Source organism: Pogoniulus pusillus, chromosome 27 (genome assembly GCF_015220805.1).
Source record: "Pogoniulus pusillus isolate bPogPus1 chromosome 27, bPogPus1.pri, whole genome shotgun sequence".
Taxonomy (NCBI): Eukaryota; Metazoa; Chordata; class Aves; order Piciformes; family Lybiidae; genus Pogoniulus; species Pogoniulus pusillus.
In genome coordinates, this window is record NC_087290.1 from 6,624,011 (window position 1) to 6,645,975 (window position 21,965).

The 21,965-nt window shown below is 41.6% G+C and overlaps 1 protein-coding gene across 16 annotated transcripts in view; it reads right to left on the reverse strand.

Annotated features, from left to right (window-relative positions):
- The window catches only part of GTF2I (general transcription factor IIi), an 87,898-nt gene that overhangs the window by 10,036 nt on the left and 55,897 nt on the right, over positions 1-21,965 (reverse strand). For all 16 annotated transcript variants that reach the window (XM_064166220.1, XM_064166222.1, XM_064166221.1 and 13 more), the window contains 16 exons: positions 21,145-21,328; positions 19,327-19,472; positions 17,078-17,149; positions 15,283-15,466; positions 14,902-14,960; positions 12,238-12,309; positions 10,324-10,507; positions 9,518-9,576; positions 8,491-8,574; positions 7,892-7,987; positions 6,359-6,424; positions 4,759-4,942; positions 4,118-4,170; positions 3,159-3,269; positions 2,198-2,281; positions 721-901 (listed from right to left, as the gene is read on the reverse strand). In XM_064166220.1, coding sequence (XP_064022290.1) covers positions 721-901; positions 2,198-2,281; positions 3,159-3,269; positions 4,118-4,170; positions 4,759-4,942; positions 6,359-6,424; positions 7,892-7,987; positions 8,491-8,574; positions 9,518-9,576; positions 10,324-10,507; positions 12,238-12,309; positions 14,902-14,960; positions 15,283-15,466; positions 17,078-17,149; positions 19,327-19,472; positions 21,145-21,328 — 1,819 coding nt within the window. The remainder of the gene's footprint in view (positions 1-720; positions 902-2,197; positions 2,282-3,158; positions 3,270-4,117; positions 4,171-4,758; positions 4,943-6,358; positions 6,425-7,891; positions 7,988-8,490; positions 8,575-9,517; positions 9,577-10,323; positions 10,508-12,237; positions 12,310-14,901; positions 14,961-15,282; positions 15,467-17,077; positions 17,150-19,326; positions 19,473-21,144; positions 21,329-21,965) is intronic.

A 21,965-nucleotide genomic window follows, 5' to 3' on the forward strand; every position in this document is an offset into this window, starting at 1 on the left:
CAGTTAGAACACAACATAAAAGTTGACAATTGAGACTCTTCAGTAAAATATAATCAAGAAATTTCTGTCTCTCTAAAGCTAACCTGAAGCCTTTAGACTCTTCTGAAGCCAACTAAGATTTGAGAAGTTACATGAACTGATAACCTTTTATTTTCAGTTTCTGATCTTCTGCTTGTCATGATTCCACTTTTACCTACTCTGCTTCAGGCATACAAACAGACTTTGTATATAGCTGTGTGTATGGAAGTGCACAAATAAACTTCACTCATATTATAACTGGACAATGTTGTAGTTTTAAATATTGTAGATAAAGTCATTTTGAAAGGAAAAAAAACTGATCAAAGAGCTTACCTGAACACAACTATGTTAATACTACTACAAAAGTAGTAAAGAGCCAATAAGCTCTGGCCTTGTCTCCAAACTTGATCTCAGAAACGAGTGAGCAATGCCTATAACACATTAGGACTCTGGTATATAATATGTATAGATCTCATCTTAAAGACAGCTTGCTGTGACATGCCGTTTGTCATACTAAATGGGACATGCCCTCCAAAGGGTTTCCCTTCATTCCTGCCATTAACATCCGGCTTTCATTTGACCTGTGATATTGTCATCCCAAAAAGCCAGCATCTTCCACTATTTCAAGGTGCACTGCAACTTCTGTTCTTTCAAACTTCACTTTATGGCATCTGTGTAACTATAACAATGGCAACTGCATACCGAACGACAGTGAACCGGACTGAGTCTGGCGATTCCAAAATCTTCCTCATTGTGCTCAGTTCCAGGTAACTGGGAGGTTTAAATTCCACACCAGGAGGCAACCCTTCCACCACCACACAGCCAGGGTTGTTATTGATTTTCCTGTATGGGACTTTCACAGAATTCATACCGACAGCTTCACCTAAAGGGGACAGAGGGCAAGTTTATTTTCAAGTCTACACAGAATCACAGAAAGCTAAGAGTTGGAAGGGACCTCCAGAGTCTAACACCCCTGCAAAACAGGACCACTTAGGACAGGTCACAGAGGAACACATCCAGGAAGGGTTCTGAAGATCTCTAGAGATAGAGACTTCACAACTTCTTTGGGCAGCCTGCTCCAGGGCTCCAAGTCACCTTTGTGGTAAAACAGATTTTTTTCCTGATGTTGAGATGGAATTTCCTGTGATTGAGTTTAAGTCCATTGCCCCTCGTCCTATCACTGAAATGAGACTGGCTCCATCATCCTGACTGCCACTCCTTCAGATATTTGGGTACACATTTAGGATTGTACTGAAAATCTTCAGATGATTAAGAAACTAAATGCAAACCCAATCTTTCTGTCAGATCTGAAACCATGACAATTCACTGGACAACGAAACCATTGCCACGGCAGACGTTTTGGATTACACTCATGAGCATCACTACACGAGTGGTAGCTAAAAGCCCAGCTCTGACAGCTCAACACAAAGAATCCAAGTTCTAGTTTTAATTAAAAAAAAGAAAGAGATACAGAACAGAATATCTAAGAAAATGGCTACATGAAGCAAAACAAAGTCTCCTGCAAGGCCACCAGAAGCAATTCCACATAGCACTGGAGAAGGAGTTTCAGATAAACTCTGCACAGTGCAAATACAAAACCAAACCAGAGAAGTTTATACAGCAAAAGGTGACATTTCTTTTAAAAATCACTCTAGTCCCAAGTATTTAAATTTACTCTGGTCCTAAGGTCAGGATTCTGAAACCCTAAGAAGAATCATGGATTGCCAGAAATAAATATTTCATCCACTTTTACAGAGAGAAGAAAGGGAACTGGAGAGAGAACTCAAAGCAACGTACACAGACATAAAGAGGAAGCTCTTTACAATGAGAGTGAAGTACTGGAACAGGTTGCCCAGGGATGTGGTTGAGGCACCATCCCTGAAGACATACAAGATCAGCCTTGATGTGGCCAGCCTGATCTAATTGGAGGTGTCCCTGCTGACCTCTGATGGTCCCTTCCAAGCCAATGCTTTGAATCTCTACTCCCTGAGGACTTTTTGTTTAAAACATCACACAACCCAAACCCAAACAAGCCAAAGCTCAACATTCATACACCATTCTCACGTGTGTTATTTTAATGGCTGCAAGTATCATTCACTGTGATGATTCAGTAACTGATAGATGAACACCATTAACTGCACTCACACCTAGGGAAAAATGGGGAGCAAAAAGCAATTACCAAATTTCCGGCTAAAAAGATCATTTACTTGCTCTCTCAAGTGTCTGGCTCTATCTGCTTTTTGCTGTTGTTCACATTCATCATCTGTAAGAAATGGTGAGAATAGCATCAGAATGACACAGATTCCCTTTCCCCTAAAGCTTGTTTATCATTGCATGTGTACTCAAAGCAGGAATACCTGAGTGCCTCAAAACAGGGGCTGCCTTTGCTCCTACTTTTAGCGGTAACACCAGAACAGGAGGTTGGTACAGAAAGCTGTGAGAAGCTTCCAAGTATTTACATAACCAACAGTAGGTTTCCTGACCAGAGATGATTTTGTCAACTTAATCTAAACTCACAAGTTGTATTTTCTTCCAGTATATTTAACACCGGGAAAAGGAAAAGCAAAAGGACAGGACAAGAGATGATTGCACATGGCTTAAAGCTGTGGAGATGTAGTGTTGAGGGACATGGTTTAGTGGAGACTTGGCAGTGCTGTGCTAATGATTAGATTTGATCATCTCAGAGTTCAGCTAATGATTAGATTTGATCATCTCAGAGAAAGCTAAAGCATTCTATGATTTTATAACACGTGTCTGAGAAAACAGTCACCAGTGTTAAGACAAGGCAGTTGGATCTGCATGGTCATTCAGTTCAGTCCAAGTACTCATCTCTTGGAAACATCAAGGAAAACACAAACCAATATTTAATTTATTGCATGAGAATAAAGGGAAAAAAACATGGATACCTCTTAACTAGGGGCTGGACCAAAAATATTGTAGAGATGGTGCTGAATTAGTGAGTCTTACATCTCAGCAAAACTAGAATGTGGAATTATGCTCTTTGTTGCCTGTACTTGTATTTCAGTGAAGCAGTCTGACTATAGGAACAAACTTCATCAGACTGAACATTATGTCATGAGGAATATAAGCACAAGTAAGATGAAGCACAAGTAAGATGTAAAACCAAGCAGCATACACACCTGAGATAGTTACTTCAATGATGTTCAGATCTTCAGAAGGATCAGGTTTGCTCACCACTGTGCTTGTTGTGGTGCTTGGTGTATTTGTTTCACTTAGTGACGTATTTTTTCCTGAAAGTATGACAATTTCTTTTAAAAAACGTTTGCAGAGAACCCAAAATCTTGAGAGTTACATAAACAAAACACTAGCACAGCATTATAGATAAAAAAAGAGCAGACCCAGTTCCATTTTCACAAGCAGCTTTCTGTAAGACGTATTTATCAAAGGAACACGATACTCTGTACAATCTCAGAGGAGAAATAGCTAGATAGTGGTTATCTTTAACTGGCTTTCTAAAAATATCATTAAGAACAGAAAAATAAACACAGAGGATGAGGCACATGTATTTTTGGTACTTATATGAACACAAAAATCCCAGCCCTTGTACTAACGTCTACCAATTCGTTCACAACAGAAATCTCTCACTTATGGGTGCAAGCTCCACTGCCCAGTGACAAAAACTAGCATGGTGTAAGTAACTCAGAGTTTTGCCAGCCCATAATAATAGCTATTTATATGAATGGGAACATTTAATCCAAGACCTGGCTGACACAATTTTCTACTGGCTATCTGCACTCCTATCTGTGGAGCAGTTGTCATTTAGATGGTCTATGGGTTAGGTGCAAATAATTTATTTCCAGACCTGGCCTGTGGATCAGACATTACTTACAACAATTAAAAGGTAGTAAAGAAGCTATTAGAGGCATGAATATTGTGAACAACTTAAAAAATAATAGCCCTTTGCTAAAGACAAATGTAAACTGTCACTGGTAAGTGCTTTTCCAATCTTATAAACACAACCAACCACAGTGTGGAAAGAATCTTTCAGGAATTAGCAAATACCACCCAGCACTTCCAAGTTGCATTTAATCCTTACAAGAGATTGTCACCTAGAACATAAAGCAGTTGCAAAACTCACTTTGGAGGCCTTTACCAGATCTTTCCTTAAGAGCTGCCTTAAACTTCTCAGGCCTGCAAACAGATTGAATATTTAATGTAAAATAATGAAATTACATTCAAGACCACCAAAGAAAATGCAATAAATGAAATTAATTGAATTGATTAATGACAGGAAGTAAGTGATGGCCTCTTAGCCAAACAGACAGCCAGGAATGAAGTGGCTGAAAGATTCCATAACTCCTCTTGCCACTCATTCTACACTGGCAACTAAGCCTATTCTAGGTGAGACAAATACTTGCAAGCTCCAATATATGAATTCCCAGTCTTGGGCTCTTAGTACACTGCCAACAAGATTTATGAGCAACTCCAAAGCAATCCATGCAGTAGACACTAAACCAATGCTGTGGTAATTGGAAAGGGCTACGAAATCTGGACTTGCTCTTTCTCCCAAAACAGGTTGTGATTGTCTCTTCAGAACAAAGAAATTGTTGTGTCTTGCTCCACTCCTTCAGGAGCTTTCTGAGCCTTTCCTCATTTACTAATATTATCCCAGTGGGTTATTTTATAGAGGAAATTAGCAATTTGGTGACGCTATTTCGTTTTTTGGTCTGTATCTGAACTCTTACAGAAGAGATTATGAAGTGCACATGAGAGTCTTACTTTTTAATAACAAATTTTATCCTGGATTTGTTTCTCAGGATCTTCTCTAGTCTTGGAATTCCAAACGTAGAAGGCCGTCGGAATGGCACTCCTTCGGGTAGCCCTTCCACGTGGAAAATATCTGGGTGGGATTCAAACAACCCATAGGGCACCTTCACTGGCTCAGTCACCCCCAGGGCTGCCGCTGAAAAGCAAACAAGATGGACAACAGATCACATCGTAGGCTGCAGCAAGAAGAGTGTGGCCAGCAGGTTAAGAGAGGTGATTCTGCCCCTTTACTCTGCTCTTCTGAGGACCCAACTCCAATACTGCCTCCAGTTACGGTGTCCCCAGCACAAGAAGGACAGAGAGCTATTGGAGCAAGTCCAGACAAGGGTCATAAAGATGATCCAAGGGTCAGAGGACCTCTGCTATGAGGATAGGTTGAGGGAAATGGGGTTGTTTGGCCTGGAGAATATTAGGCTCCAGTGGGACCTTAGAGCTGCCTTCTAATACCTGAAGGGAACCTACAGGAAGGCTGGAGAAGGACTTTTCATAAAGGTGTCTAGCGACAGGAGAAGGGAGAATGAAGCTGAGCAAGAGTAGATTTAGACTGGATCTTAGGAAGACATTCTTCAGTATAAGGGTGGTGAGACACTGGCACAAGTTGCCCAGGGAGGTTGTGAACGTGTCCTCCCTGAGGGTGTCTAAGGCCAGGATGGATGAGGCCTTGAGCAGTTGAGCCTAGTTGAGATGCATCCCTGCCCATGGTGGGGAGGTTGGCGTAGATGGGCTATGAGGTCCTTTCCAACCTAAGCTATTCTATGATTCTATGAAAGAAAAGGAAAAGCTCAGGTACAAATGGTATGTAAGAGCTGGCACAGATATACTACATTAGGTGCAACCAGCAGGCTTTGGCTTTTTTGGTGACAGCTATGTGCAGGCAGAAGAAAATGAACAGATGGTCTCAAACAACTCATTCTGTTGCAGTAAATCTGATCCCAGCTTGTAGCTGAAAATCAGTAATTTGCAGCCAGTTCATGCCACTGGTTTGGTCTGGATACAGGAGCATCCTATTTGCAGTCCACTTCATTATGGGCAAGGCATTCTGGCTCTGCTGGAGAACAGCACCAAGGGTAGGTGAGATTAGTGCTCTTGTTCCAAAAACTGCACTCAGACAAGTAATGGGTTGTCATTCATTCCAAAAGTCATTAGCTTCCACAGAGCCTGCCCCAGAAGAAGGATGGAACACACCTCTGCAGATACCATCCATAACACATCAAGTCATGCAGAAGGTGAAGACATACCACATCCCATTCATAAGCAGAGTAAAGAAAGCTACAACAGATGTGTCAGGATGTGGAATCACTGTGTCTCTGGGTCACAAAACAAGCATAACCTGACCACAACTTCTGCATTTCCAAACCCAAATAAAGTAACTGTGGAAATGTGTCACAGAATTGAAAGCAGCCTACAGAAGAATGAACTCCAGTGAGAAACTGTCTGGAGTACACAAAGACTGCAGGGCCTTTGGAGTAAAGATGGGATTGTATCTCTCATAGGTCTAACTGCAACATTCCTAAGAAGACTTCTGAGTTAAAAAAGAAAACAACAAACTTACCACACTGTTCACTGAAAATTTTTTCTACTTTCTCCTTTAATTCACTAATTCTGGAATTCCATGAGTCTGCCAGGAGAGAATTAGAAGAATTAGATTAACACTCACACAGTGGAAGAATATCTTAATAAATGATAAATATTTTATTAGGCTTGATAACCAATTTACTCTGACAGTAAAATCTGTTAAATGGTTTTGTTTCTGCAAACTGCACCAAAACATCCTGCTGCCATCTAAACCTACAGCCACCTGAATTATCATCTTCCTAAAGCTCTAATGACATTTCTACTAAATATGGCAAGGGAGAATTAACCCAAGAGTGATCTAAATTTACTGTATGAAGCAACATAAAATTTACTCCTCTGTACCAGCGACCAAAAAGTGTCAGGAAGTTCCTCATATGCTCAGTGACAAAGCTCTGAAACATAAACCTCCCTCTTCAGAACTACAAACTCTATCACAGCTTCAACTTCAGTAGGTGAGATTCAACATGCATTCAGCTAGGCACTTCCTTCCTGACAGCAATCAGCAGCAATTCCTAAACCAGCTCACTTGTGGCTGCAGCCAGTGGTCCACAGCTGTTCTACAAACTAAGAACTCACTGAAAGGTTTAAAAAAGTCACAGACTTCTTCTAAAACAAAGCTGAGGTCTAACAATAACAAGCAAGTCCAAGAAAACTGTAGATAACTCTGAACACAAATAGTGCCCAGGCCAAAAAGGGCAGTAATACAGAATTAGTATCTTACATTCATGCTAAAGTGGCTCAGTAGGAGGAAAGGAGTACTTTGATTCACACTTTATGGCCATAAGGCCAAAATGAAAGCATGTGGGACAGATACAGTAAAGCAAATAGCAACACACTCCTATATAAACATAAGCAAATAAACTCAGAATGTAAGAATGCTGAACAAAAAGGAGCTGCTCAGTTACTCTGAATACAGTCATTCACCTCACATGACTATCAGGAATTCACCTGGGTTGCAAACTGACCCTGTGTTCAATGCCAGAGTTTCTGTGTTTGAGCTCTGGGGAGATAGGTTTGGTCCTTCATAGCTACATAGCTCTGGCCCAGTGCTCATAAAGATGACTACATGGCCTCTGGTCCTGTCTGGATTTTCCCTCACTGATTTTCCAGAACTGGAGAGGTCTATAACAGCCACCTTACAAAATAGCTTGGATCATGCCATAGTAAAGCTATTCCAAATCTTTCCTGCTTCCTGCACACCACTGGAGTTCCTCTGCACAGCGATGCTCAGTACCGCACATCCGTGGAGCACTGACAAAGCTTATGCACAATATCAAGTCTCAGCTGGGTTCTGCTGGTACTGTGCACCAGGCAAGTCTTCGTGGCTCTTCAGCACTGTCAAGCAACAGACAGCAGAGGTCTAAAGGGCTTGATTCTGAATACAAATCAATCAGATCTAATGGACCTGTGTTGCGTTTTCACAGTGTTCTCCACACATCCACAGTATCTCTGACATGTAACCACTAGAAATTTCAGTATGTGCCTGTGTGTTAACTCCCACAACACTCACCAAAAGAAAAGTCTCTTGGTCGTAGAGCTGAACTTGATGGGGACCCATCTCTTGGAGAGCTGGTTTGACGATCTGTTTTATCTGATCCATCAGGACCTGTAAAAAGACATTACACAGATGAATGCAGAGAGCAGAAGCAGGCCACTATACGAAAACAACAGTGCATCAGACCTGACTGCTGAAGAAAACCTCTGAATCAATAACAGAATAAAAAGTACAACACAAGAAACCCTTAGTAAGTTCTTCCAGGGCTGTACTTAAGCCTTTGATAAAACTGAATAGGTCTGCCATTTTTCTGCTCACATTTTGCACATCTCTGCCGGGCTTAGGCCCAAGCAAGCCAAATAAAAGGCCCAAACAAGCTGTCAAATTCCAGCACTTCAGATAATCATCATCTGCACAGAAGCCAGGATTACCCAGCAATGAAAAATAAAGCTGCTTCTAAATTAAATTGTAGTCAAAGCTCTGAAATTAAACTGACTTTGCTACACAAGATGCCTCTGTTAAGTTAATTACAGGCTATGAAAACTGAGAAGAACTGAAAACATTAGAGGAATGGCATAGAATTAGAAGAATATTTAAGGATATTTATTCCATACCTTCTTCAACAGTGACTTCAATCTCTGGGACCTCTGCATTGCTTGCAGGACTTTGTGAGCTCTCTGAATTCTTTGGACTCCTTGCTGGAAGTCAAGGTAACACAAGGTGTGATGAACAAACCCTGGACAATGCGTATCCTGCACAGCTACTGAGACAACAGTTGCATTCTGAAAAGCCCAGCAGACTGAAGAATCATTTCTGCCTTTATTAAGCACAAAGTAAAATCTGAGCAACAAGGCCACATTCACAGCCTTAAAGAGTAGCCTTAGAACTCATGAAAAAGGCAGGTATCACTTCACCAATTCAACAGAAGACTTCATTGTTTCAAAGTGTGAAGGACAGCTTGGATATTTTCTATCATCTAAACAACCAAATGAACAACTTCTGAATATTTAACAGAGAAACTTAAATGATTTTCTTCTCACAAAACATCATTGTTATTTACCTCAGCTCACAGGTGTAAGTTAAATATGATTTAGCCCACTAAGAGCAGAATAAAAGTTGCTACATTTGGGTAAATTCCATTTTCTGTATTGCAATACTGTTAAACAAGCAAACAAAAAAAAAATAGATAAATTCATGTTTTGAGTAACATTTGCAAACAACTGCAGATTTAAAGGCTATTTGTGCAAGACCATCTGAAATAATTCCTTTTGCAAAACTTGTACTTTTCAAGCACAAAGATCTCTCAATCTGCTAAGGAAGTTGAGGGGACCTTAGAGTTTCTTTCCAGTATCTGCAGGGATCTTACAGGAAGGCTGAAGAGGGATTTTTTTGTAAGGGCATCTAGCAATAGGACAAGAACGAATGGTTTGAAGCTGAAGGCTGCCCAGGGAGGTTGTGAATACCTCCTCCCTGGAGTGCTGAAGGTCAGGTTGGATGAGACTTCAAGCAGCCAGCTCTAGTTGAGAGGCATCCCTGCCCATGGCGAGGAGGTTGGAGTCTATGATCTCTGAGGTCCCCTCCAACCTGAGCCACTCTATCATTCCATGAACTGATGGTGGCAAATAATACTAAACTGTTTACCTTCAACGTTTACTTTACTAGCCAGTTCTGGAGGCAAAGAGGATGTGACAAGCTCAGGCCTAAAAGTCAAACAGAAGACAAATTAATCAATCAATCACAGGAAAATAATAGAGCAAAAATGGTACAGATTCCTTGGAATTGAGTTCAGATTTACACAACACCAGTTCTACAAAAGAACTCTGCTTAAAGAATGGGTGACTCTGCATCTACCATAAACACAAAAAGTTAGGAAACAAAAAGGTACATTTTCTTCTTTGATTTTTTTTTTCTGGGCTTATTTTGGGCAAAAATAGAAAAAGACAGGGGGGAGGGAGGGAGAAGAGAAGAAAAAAGGAAAGAAAAGCTTTTCCAGGTACAAAATATTTTTCCCCATGATCCCTAATGCTCGAAACACACAATTCATACAGCTATATGAATTTAATAAGGGAGGTGTATCCTTGTATTTCACTGCACTTGGTCTTGTTGAACCTCCTGAGGTTGGCTTGTGCCCACCTCTCCAGCTTGTCCAGGTCCCTCTGGATGGCATCCCCTCCCTCCAGCCTGTCTGCTGCACCACACAGCTTGGTGTCATCAGCAAACTTGCTGAGAGTGCACTCAATGCCTCTGTCCATATCACTGACAGAGATGTTGAACATCTGGAAATATCTTTCCAGTGACCATCAATAAGGCAATGAGATAAAACATACATGCAAAATGCTCTTTTTAAGGAAACAGAATTTAGTTAGCATTTAAAGTGAAAAAAAAAAATGAAGTGACTGAAGAAAATCAAGTAAGTTAAAACTCCAACAACTGAGTGACAAACATACTTCTCAACAACAAATTTGATTTTACTTCTCCCACGGATAATTCTTTCCAGGCGTGGAATTCCAAACCAGGTGGGACTCCGGAAGGGGATTCCTTCTGGCAAGCCTTCGACGTACAAGTACTTAGAATGTGACTCAAACAAAGGGTAGGGAACCTTCACTGCCTCTGAAAGCCCCAGAGCTTCACCTGAAAATAAAGATCCAGTGATAAGTTTACACATTCAAATGCAGGAGATCCTATCTCAAGGGCTGGGTGCTAGGTTGGACTGGATGATCTTGCAGATCTCTTCCAACCTGGCTGATTCTATGACTCTATGATTCAATTAATTTAAGAAGCTTGGCTTACAGAAATTCTGTTACTCAGAGATAAGCAAACAACACAAGAGAAATACTTAAATAGATTTTCCATGATTGTCTGTAGAATAAGTGCAAATGAGGACTTGGTCCATCTTGTCACAGAGATCATAGCACAAATCCGAGCTGGGTGAGAAGTAGCTCAAGAGCAGTCTTGAGGAGGAGGACTTGGGGGTGTAAGCTGATGGAGAATTCAACCACGAGCTGGCAATAGTCGCTGGCAGCACAGAAGGTAGCTGTGTGCTGGGCTGCTTCAAAAGCAGTGTGAGAAGCAGGACAGGGAGGTGATTCTCCCCCTCTCCTCTGGTGATACCCTACCTGGACTACTGCATCCAGTTTCAGTGCCCCCGGAATAAGAAGAACATGGAATAGATCCAGAGGAGGCCACAGAGATGATCAAAGGGCTGGAGCACCTCCTCTGCGTGGACAAGCTGAGGGAGCTGCAGTTGTTCAGCCTCGAGAAAATAAGGCTCCAGGGAGACCTTAGAGCAGCCTTCCAGTATGTGAAGGAAGTAGATAAGAAAGCTGCGCAATGACTTTTTACAAGGGCTTGTAGTGATAAGACAAAAGAGAATGGTTGAAGCTTGAGGAGAGCAGATTTAGACTGGAAATTAGGAAGAAATTCTTTACAGTGGGGTGGTGAGACACTGGAACAGGTTGACCAGGAAGGCTGTGGATGCCCCCTCCATAGACGTGTTCAAGGCCAGATTAGATGAAGCCTTGAGTGACCTGTTCTAGTGGGAGGTGTCCCTGCCTATGGCAGGGGGTTGGAACTGGATGAGCTTTCAGGTCCCTTCCAACCTAAACCATTCTAAGGTTCTATAAAAGCAAGCAAGCAGGGTGGAGGCAGAGCCAGCTGCCCTCTGCACTGGGGTCATTTGGTGCCACTGCCCAGCACTTCCTTTTGCAGGGCCACTCCTGTATCCTGTGGCCTTGATAAATGCTGAATGTTCCCTCATCTGGGGGCTTCAGAAACATCCAAAGAGGCAGATGGAAAACCAAAAGGTATCAGTTCTTTTGTCTCCAAGTAGTCTGGCACATTTTGCTTTGCAGAAGCTTAGCTTCCAGCCCAGCCATGGCCTGCCCTGCAAACTTGGGCTTTCCCAAGGATGCCCCCTCCTCCTCCTTGGAGGTGTTTAAGGCCAGGTTAGATGAGGCCTCGAGCAACCTGGGCTAGTGGAAGGTGTCCCTGCCCATGGCAGAGACACTGGAATGAGATGATCTTTAAGGTCCCCATTGTATGAATCTATGAACCATCTAAACCTGCACTGTCTAATATCTTCTTCTGAGATTTTTTTTTTCACCAAAAAATGATGCACACCTTTTTGTGCAGGCATCATTGTCTCTTGTTCCAAAATTGGGAAGAATAAGGCTGTTTTCATAAAGTCATTTATGTCAGTTACATGGAAGAGTCAATAGAAGTTAGGTGAGAGAGTCAAGATTTCCATAACTGTCCCAGTAGGCTTTCAGTGTTTAAGCACACTAACATTTTAACCTGTTTCTCACAGGTGACTTTTAAAATGCAGCAGCATTACAGAACAGTTTATTTCACATTCAACTTACCAAACTTCTTATTAAATATCTCTTCTACTTCCTTTCTTAGCCTTGTGATCCTGACATTCCAGTCTTCTTTCCCTGAAAACCAGACATGGATACGTGTCAGAGTATCACCCAGCTCTAGATAAAAAGACACATTTGCACAAGTTTCTTTCACCACAAAACTATCAGCACAGTCACATCTGATTAGATAAGGACACACAGAGAGCAATGATAATTAATGGAAGCTTAAATGATAGATGTAATTCCCTCTGCAGTACAGAAAAATCTGTTTAAGTGTAGTTACACATTTCAAACCTTGGCCCAAGTGGGAGAACTTTTTCCTCAGAGCCTTTAGGTGCAAGAAGGAATTATTCTTATATTCCACTCTCTTATAGTTGGAATTAATTAATTATGGTGCATAAGAATAGCACTGTTTAGGATGGAAGATGAGGATTTAAAGAGTGCTTAGGTAACCATTTTGATTAGCATAAAAACCAATCTCCAGTCCTGTCCTCCATTGTAAATAAAAGTGAATTACAGGAATGCTACCCTCAGCAGACAGTTTGTAGCTTAGCTGGAGAAGAAAGCAAAACACACCAGCAGCAATAAAAGTCACTTCTTCCCTGACAAACAGCATCATAATTCATTACTTTTCATCACAACCCACTTAATTAACTGCAACTGAGCTAAAAGCATTGACGGCTGTGAAAAACAGGCATGAAGGAAGCCATACAGAAATGCTTTGGTTCTGAATGATATTATTGGCTAACAAATTACCTAACCTTGCTTATTCACAGCTTTTTTTATTTCCAAGGCGAGATGCAGTAATAATCCTCACAATCTGGCCTACTTATTTGATAGATTTCACAGGTATTTAACACTTGCACGTGTGTTTATACATATTCACACGTTGCTGTCTCACTAGCAAAGGAATTCAGACCAATTTACTTAAAAAAATGAAAATGCTGTTCACAGACTCTCTGTGGAGGGCACAGTTTGCATCTGCAGTAAGAAGATCCTCAGCTTTTGCCTGGGAAGATGAGTTTCATTGGGCTCTAAGCCCAAGAGAACATTTGCTGTGTTTACCAGTCTGACATGAAACCCTGGATCCTGCTAAGCCCTGTGGGCACTGGTAATACCAGACCTGCCTGTAAGCTAGTGACAAATCACAGTGAAATAACCAGCACAAAACAGGAAAGTGATTCTGAACAGTCACACAGCCTGAGTTTTAAGAATGATGAGCAATCAGAAAGAGGATTTTATTAGCTGCTTTTTTTTATTGCTATCATTGGCACCTGGTGTTATTACTTAATTGTCAAGTTGTCACTTAAGTTGTCATATTTGATGACAATCAGGGTTTTGGCAACAGAACAAAGGGAAAAAACCCTTGATGTTGCCTTCTCCTTCTGCTCCACATTAAGCACAGTCTTTTCTAGTGAGCCTTTCCAGACTCATCATGGTGACGTAAGGTGACTACTGATTACATGATTATTAAATCGTATTCTTTCCTATTTTTCCCCCTAAAGTCAGCTGCATACACTAACTTCCTACAGCTGTAGTTTGTTTATCCAGTGAAATGAGTGGGGGGAAGAACCCAGGAAGCCCTGGATCTCTGTTTATTACTACAAGCAGATTCACACTCTAAGAAAACCTCAAAAGGCCTGGACTGTATCCTTCTGAAGCAAGAAAGTGTCAATGCACTCCAATTCTGAGCAGTCAGCACCAAAACCCAATCTGATTCTTCTCCTGTGTTAAAGCACTTTATGCTTGCATGAAGTCATTGCAACTTCTTACCACAGAGGCCTGGCAAAAGTCCTGAGTCAGCTGTGAAATACTAAAGGGCTCCAGAGCTTTCAGTAGGTCAGGCCAGTAACTCCAGCTTTGCCAGGCTGTGCAGGTTAGTCCCAGTCATTCCAAGACAGCTGGACTGCACCTTGATGCAGAATGCCACCCATGGGCATGGAATCATAGAGTTGTTTCAGTTGGAAAAGACTTCTAAGATCAATGAGTCCAACTGTCAACCTAAGACCACCATGGCCATTAAACCATGTCCCCAAGTGCCATGCCCACACATTTCTTGAACACCTCCAGGAGCAGTGACTCTATCACCTCCCTGGGCAGCCTGTTCCAACGTCTGACTCTTGCACTGAAGTAATCTTTCCTAGCATGCAATCTAAACCTTTGCTGGCACAAAATTTCAGGCTGTTTCCTCTCATTCTATCACCTGATATTAGGGAAAAGAGACTGACTCCCACCTCATTCCAACCTCCTTTCAGGGAGTAATGACATCTCCCCTCAGCTACCTCTTCCCCAAGCTAAAGTTCTCACTTCTCCCAGCCACTCTTCAATTATCTGTTCTCTAGACCCTTCATCAGCATCATTTCCCTTTTTTGGACACACTCCAGCACCAAATTGTCTTTCTTGCAGTGAGGGGTCCAAAGCTGAACCCAGTATTCAAGGTGCAGCCTTACCAGTGCCACGTACAGGGGAACCATCACTTCCCTACTCCGGCTTGATACAGGCCAGGATGATTGCTCACTTACTCCAGTTATTCTTTCCAGATTTCACCAAAAGCAGGTCAGCATACTCATCACAGATGGGTTACTTGTTGAAAAATATTGCATTGATTTCACGTTTCCCCACCAAACCTTTCCATTTTAACTTGGAGGCTGCACTTGTCTTACTCACCTGAGTTGTCTGGCGGGCGCTGAGTAACTTCAGGTGTATTGAGAGTTAGCAGCTCTGGCCTGCAACCAGAAAACACATCATCTGCACACTCCTGACATAAATTAACTGCTATTGCTTTACATGACATGAGCTGAGAAGCTTGGGGGTTCCTGTTATGTACTTCACACCTACATGCTACAAAGCTGTTTTTAAAGACGTGTCTGCATTACAAATATCCACTTCATTATGTGGAATATTTCATCTGCCCATTTGCTAACTAGAGACTGAATGTTTGATGATTTAATGAAACCAAGTGCTTCCTTACAGAAAGGGTCTTTGTCTGCCCTTTTCCTTAGAAAAAACTGAATTCAAACATCTTTAGGCATTAAGACAAACACTTACTTTTTGATGACAAATTTTATCTTGTGGCTCATCCGAATTATTTTTTCAAGGCGAGGGATTCCATACCAGGTGGGACTCCTAAAGACAATGTTGTCTGGCAGCCCTTCCACGTAGAGGTCAGTAGGATGGGCCTCAAATTTCTGGTATGGAACAGCTTTAGGCTCAGTGCTCCCCAGGGCCTCAGCTGTTAGAACAAAATAAATCCCAAAACTCAAAAGTTTGGCCATCAGCCTTTACTCAATGTGAGCCAAGATATCAGTTCTTCAGGCTGAGGAACCTTAGAACCTGGGACAATGCAGGTTACCTAAACCCAACAAGAGTCCAAGTCTCAGCATACCAAACCCATAGAAACTGATCACATTGTACCACATTGCTATTAGGCACTCACAATGCTAGACTGAAGATTATTAAGTTCCTCATTTCCCTCCTGGGGCATTACACAGGGATTTTGTCCAAAGCTTTTTCCACCTGCTCTAGAGCATCATGTAACAATTTTATTCCATCTCTTAGGAGGGATGATTTTTAATTATTTATTTTTTTTAAATGTTGAAGAGAACATAAAAATTCACCCAGAAATGTTCTGAGGCTAATTTTAATTACAGATATAAATAAATAAACAAATAAATGGTTGCTTTATTCACCATCCAAAGGAAAAAGAAAATCTAAAAAGGAAGGAATTGAGAGCAATTAGAAGAGTTGTAGGTATAAGGCATGAATTTTTTAGCTATGATTTTCCTTTGTTGTATAAACAGTAAGGTACACAAATTCTTTTTCACCCCACTGCCAGGATTCTAAATATTTGAAAAAGACCTGATCAAAGGTCTCCTTCTGTCCTGGTAGGGCACAAATCCTGCCAGGCAGGTTTAACCCTGGCTCTCCTCACCCTGTTGAAGCAGAGTCTGGGGGTGAGTAGATGAGCAAACAATAAGGGTTTCACCCCAGTAAAGCCTTCAGGTCTAGGGGGCTTAGCACCTCATGTCAGGTGTCTTGTGCTGCCCTAACCATGCCTGCGTGGTCGAAGTAGGCACAAAGCTTTGAATTCATTGGCCAGAACAATGGTGCTAGTGCCTATTGGCCAGTTTGACTTTCAAATCGGGTATATAATGGGGGATGATTTAGAAACCACACCTTTACTACACTAGCCTTTCAGCATTTAGCCTTTCTACAGCAGCCTTTCAGCGTTTAGCCTTTCTACCGCAGCCTGAGTTTAGCCTTTCTGTGTTTAGCCTTTCTATTGCAGCCATTCTGCATTTAGCCTTTCTACACCAGCCTGTTGGCATTGCCTTTCTCCATGAGCCCTTGTCTGCACGGAGCCTCTCCTTCTTTGCAGCTGGTTAACAGGTGGCCACCCGTATGCAACTCACACCAGCCAGCTTAGCAGCATCTCCTTCCTCCTCTGCCTGAAATATTTGTATTTCACCTCGGGATCATCACGAGTTTGGAAGTGCCTTTCATATAGGAGACTTACTCAGGGACCAAAGAGTCACGAGTGAATGCCAAGACTCCATAGGCATTAGAGTTTTTCCTGTTCCCGTGTTACTGTTTTCCAAGTTCTGACTGTTTAAACTGTTTAATTCTTTGCTATTACTCCCTGTCGACCGAAAATCTAAAGAACCTCAGAGAATTTTTCTGATTTTTTAACATTAATAATTAAAAAGATTAATATTCATACAGAAATTAATAGCCACAATTGTTAACTTCTGCTACACCTTCATCGGTGACATTCAAAGCAAACAATGAAAGCAGCCTTCAAGAAACACAAAGGCAGAAAAGAGAATGATTTTACTGTACTTACCAAACTTTTTAGCAAAGAGTTCATCTACTGTCTTCCTCAGTTGGACAATTCTGGCATACCACTCATTTTGCACTGTATTGCAGAGAGACACAGAACAAAACCAACATTCCCTAATTATTTTGGTTCTATTTTCAGTTGTTCAATTTTATTTTTAACCATCCTGCCTTTTAAGGTAACCCAGAAAATGCTGTGTGGAAGGAGCATGGATTCAATCTGGAACTAAGAAAATTGATTATCAGGAAAAAATAATGACAGAACCTTTAAATAGTACAAAACAAAAATCCACTGAACTATGACTCCTGATACAAAATCCACAGTGCAGTGCTATGAAGAACTGCAATGCTTTTATCCTCCTCCTCCCCAGCCTGTAGATCCCATTGGGAGATGGGATTCATTTATTGCTAATTCTGTTTTCTAAAAGTTCCTTGCTTTCAAGAGCTTTTCACTACACACTGATGACCCCAGAGCAAGTTCTTCACAATAGCTGCATCTAAGAGTTTGCTTCTTGCTTAAGGCTCTGGCCAGCCTGATCTAGGGTAGGGTCACCCTGCCCATGTCAGGGGGGGTAGAACTAGATGATCCTTGTGGTCCCTTCCAACCCTGACTGACTCTATGATTCTATGTATTTTCACACTGAACTTCCAGCATCTGTTTTGCCCATTCCTTGTGATTAAATAGCTACAACAAATGACTCCAGGGATTTTGTCATTCTTCTTGATAAGGCAGCTTAGTTCCAACTCTCCAAAATGCTTACTTGACACTACCTAAGACATAAGTTAAGGAGCCACAAGGAGCTGAAAGCAGGGGCCGGTGCTCCATAGTTCTGCCTGCTAAGATAGCAGCAGGCATGTGGAGCAGTAGACAATGACCTGCTGGGAAAGGAAACTGAGACAAAAGAGGCTCAGGCAGCTGCTGTCTTCTGAGCTGTGTTCCAGAGATGTTATCAACAGTATTCACAGATGTTCTCTTCTCAGAAAAATAATAGAGAGGTCTATAAGACAAGCAGCATAAAGTGACTGTTCCTAACCCAGGGCCATAAAAATGGGTTACCACTTGTTATTTTTAGCTAGAGAGCCTTTACAAGACATACAATGTGCCTGCTTTGTCTTCAGAATTAGTGCAACCATATTAAATACAACAGCAACAACAGAGAAAAAGGCTGATTTTGAAACCCACATGACAAAGCAGTTAAGTTTAAGACTCAGTCATTAGCCTACCTACTTTTTTGTAGTCAAATGTGGTGCTCAAAGGAGCAGGTTAGTAAGAATCAAGGCACCAGGTTAACTTGTACTACAGGAAAAGTGACACACATTAAAGTGACATCCTTAGGACAGAACTTCTTGGCTTAATTTAGATCCTTAATGTTCACCTTAAGGACAGCTTCTGATAACACTTTTTACAACAGAAGGCCATGAATATACAGCACACCACAGTGGTGCTGCAGTCATATGCTTGCATTCTTGCCTGAACTAAGAATCTTTCTGGTATTCCTAAAAATTCAGTTTATCCAGGCTGAGGTTGCCAGTTAGCTTTTTGGGGTTGGGAGCAATTTGTTCGTGCACACAAGCTTTCAACAGTTGGCTTAATTGGACAATTCACAAACCACTCCGAAGCCCAAGAGACAGTAGAATACAACAGAGGAGAAAAACCAGGCCAGGAAAGTAATTTACCACCAAGTGCCCATGCAAAGGCACAATTCATTCAGACTTGGTATTTTTTTCCCCAGCTAAACTTCTCTCCCAACTTACGTGGAAAGGAGCTCATCATTGCCATTGTAACAGAAGTCTGCTCTTGTAGTTTTGTTTTCACGTGGTCATTTTTGTTCCCTTTCGACAGGGACATGCTGAAGACCAAACATGTAAGAGCAAGCATCTGCTGAGAACTATTTCTGAGGGCAAAAGTGGTTGGAACAGAATGTCCTTGCACTGCTATGTGAAAATGGAGTGCCAGCATCTCAGCAAGTCAGATTCTGCAGTAATAACTCTTGCTATAGGCAGTATGTCAATTACTGCATTTCAGTACATCTCATTTTGGCACATACATAAGCAACTACTCCATGACACAGACAGATGCCTACCCAGCCAACTCTCTCAGCCATGCAAACTGGAAAATTGCTGGCATTTTGTAGCTGAAGAAAATTCCAACCAATTTCCAATATGTTATTAGTAAAAGCAAAGAGTAGCCACCACTCAGGCTGACAAATAGGAAATCACTTTGTATCTGTGCAGCTCACACATTTGAAGACCTACCTCCTGCAACTGGTTTATTCTGCGGTGATGCCTCTTGTTGTGGTGATGCTGCTGCCCCCTGCTGTAGTGGGGCTGAGTTCTGTTGCGGTGGTACTGCACCCTGCTGCGGTGGGGCTGCAACTTGTGGCAAATTCAAAAGCTCCTGCCTAAAAAATTGAAGGTGCATGCTTCAACAGTGCCATACAAGGTGATAAACCAGAAGTTACAGCTACAGCCTCAAGTTAGCGCTGAAGGATCAGAAAAAGAGTAACAGGGGGCACCACAATTCAATATTAAATTCCAGTTAACACTTAAGTATTGTAAAAGCTGGTCAGAATCATACTGACAAAAGTACTTTTCATGCCTGATACTCTCCCACTTGAGCCATAACATTTCAAGGTGACATACAGATTGTAATTACCTCTGATGCCTAAGACATGCTTCATCAGAAACAAATGATCCAAAGCAAAAACCTAACCTTTAAAAAAAGAAGTTTCTCTTTCCCAAATACATTTCTAGATGTATTTCCCAAATACACCCAGCTTTATCCATATTGGAACAACATGTCCTGAAATTCTGATGTTTCTCATCAAACTGAAGTACTTTCTGGATACCACACACAACAAAACCGATTAGCAGCATACATTAATTACTGTCAACAACTAAGAGAAATTTGATGAAAGCAGGTGCCAGAATTGTATACAGTCTAAAATCTATGCACAGTGTGTAATGTTAAATGAGATAAAAAGAGTAGATCTTTATTTCTTCCTCTTTTCTGGTTATATGCAAGCATTAGGATGACAGAAACTGAACTTTAACCTCTCAAATTTGAGAAACTGGCATCTGTGCTGAAGGCAGCTAGCACAGAGGCATGGGCTGTCACTACCACCAGTACTGCAATCAGCAGATTCCTATCCACTATGAAAACTCCTGGGTTAGCCCCTACACTACTCAACAACAGTAAAACATCGCCTGTTGCTCACAGAGACTTCATTTAAACTCTAGATGCCCATCTGTGGTGTGAAACATCACATCTGTCTCAAGTGAAGCACCAAACTATAAAAGGTAAATATCCACCCACTATCAAAGCTGCCTCTCAGCCTGCCACAGCTGTAGCTGCAGTGCTGGATCTCAGAGGGCTCTACATGTCTGAGATCCACCACTTGGCATCCAAAGATGCCAGCATCTCTCCCTGCATATCCTGAATTCAGGGTTGGTCTAGGCTCTCTCCCAGTCCCATCTCCCTTTACAGAAAGTAGTAGTAGCAGCACAGTTTTTCTAGGAAAGACACCAAGACAAGAAAGGAGAAAGGAAAGAAAGGAGTCCAGAACATCTCCTGTTACATCCTCACTTTAAAGGCAGATGACACCTTGCCAGGCTAGCTACAACAGGCAACTGAACCCTCAGGAAGTTTGTAGGTACATCTACAGTCTCCTTGAACACTAACAGATCCACTCTCAGATACACCAAGTACAGGCATCTAACGGAACCATAGGAATCAGTAACTAGTTTGGTCTCACACAGCATAAAACGATCCCTAAGTCAATGGCTTTCAATGTGTGCTACAGCTGGAGAGATTAAAACAGTGCAAAGAGATCTGTCCAAAATAAGAAGCCTGTAATATCAAAGAGATGTGTCCAGATCTCAGCCACCACTGTGCTCTGGTCATCTCAGAAGCTGAATTTATCAGAGTGAACATCAACTCAAAAGTACTCATCACTACTGCAAAATAACGCATCAGTAGAAATCTGTTTGGAAGTTCTTGGAAATAAAATAAAGCAGAGTGGAGCCAGCAGAAAACAAGGAGTAACACAGGGATGAAAAGGCAAAATTCCTTACTTTTTAATGACAAACCGGATCTGCTGCTTCACTATCAGGATCCTCTCGAGGCGAGGAATGCCATACGTGGATGGCCGCCTGAAAGGGACTCCTTCTGGCAGCCCTTCCACAACCAAGGCTTCTTCACCTAACTGGTAGATTGAGTCTGGGATAGATACTGGACCTTTTGCATTTATAGCTTCAGCTTTAAGAGAAAATGAGAACAAGAACATTAGATTGGCTTGTGGCTCCACTCAAATGATCTGATTTGACATCACTCTGCAGAACACTAACATTAGCAGGCAGGCAATAACTCCTCAGCACACTGAAACATGCAAGCATTCATATTTTTGTTTCACAGCAAAAGCACTCTAATTCATAGTAGGCAAGCTGCAGATCTGCATACATATACAGATTCTCCCCTTTTCCCTTTACCCTGTAAACATGCAATAACAGAGCCTGCACCTGTTACACTGAAGCTTTGGGGTATTATGGTTTTGTTTAATAACACATTTTGAAAGATTAAATTATCTGGACTAATTATAAGCCAAAGCACATTTCAGTTCATTAGCTCTACATATTATTATTACTACTATCTGGGTTACAAGAGTCATTAATGCCTTAGAGGAGGACCTCACATCCTTTCCTCTGAATGAATTCTTAAAGCTTTGGTGTATTTTAGCAATCCAAAGAACCTCTAATGAAGTAAACAAGATACTCCTAACACCATCTGAGTCTTCTATTCTGATGAGCATTGAGTATCAACAATTGAGAAAACTCTTGAGAACTGTTTCAACCAGACTTGTTTTCAACTGACAGAATGTCAAAACTAGAGAGAGAAG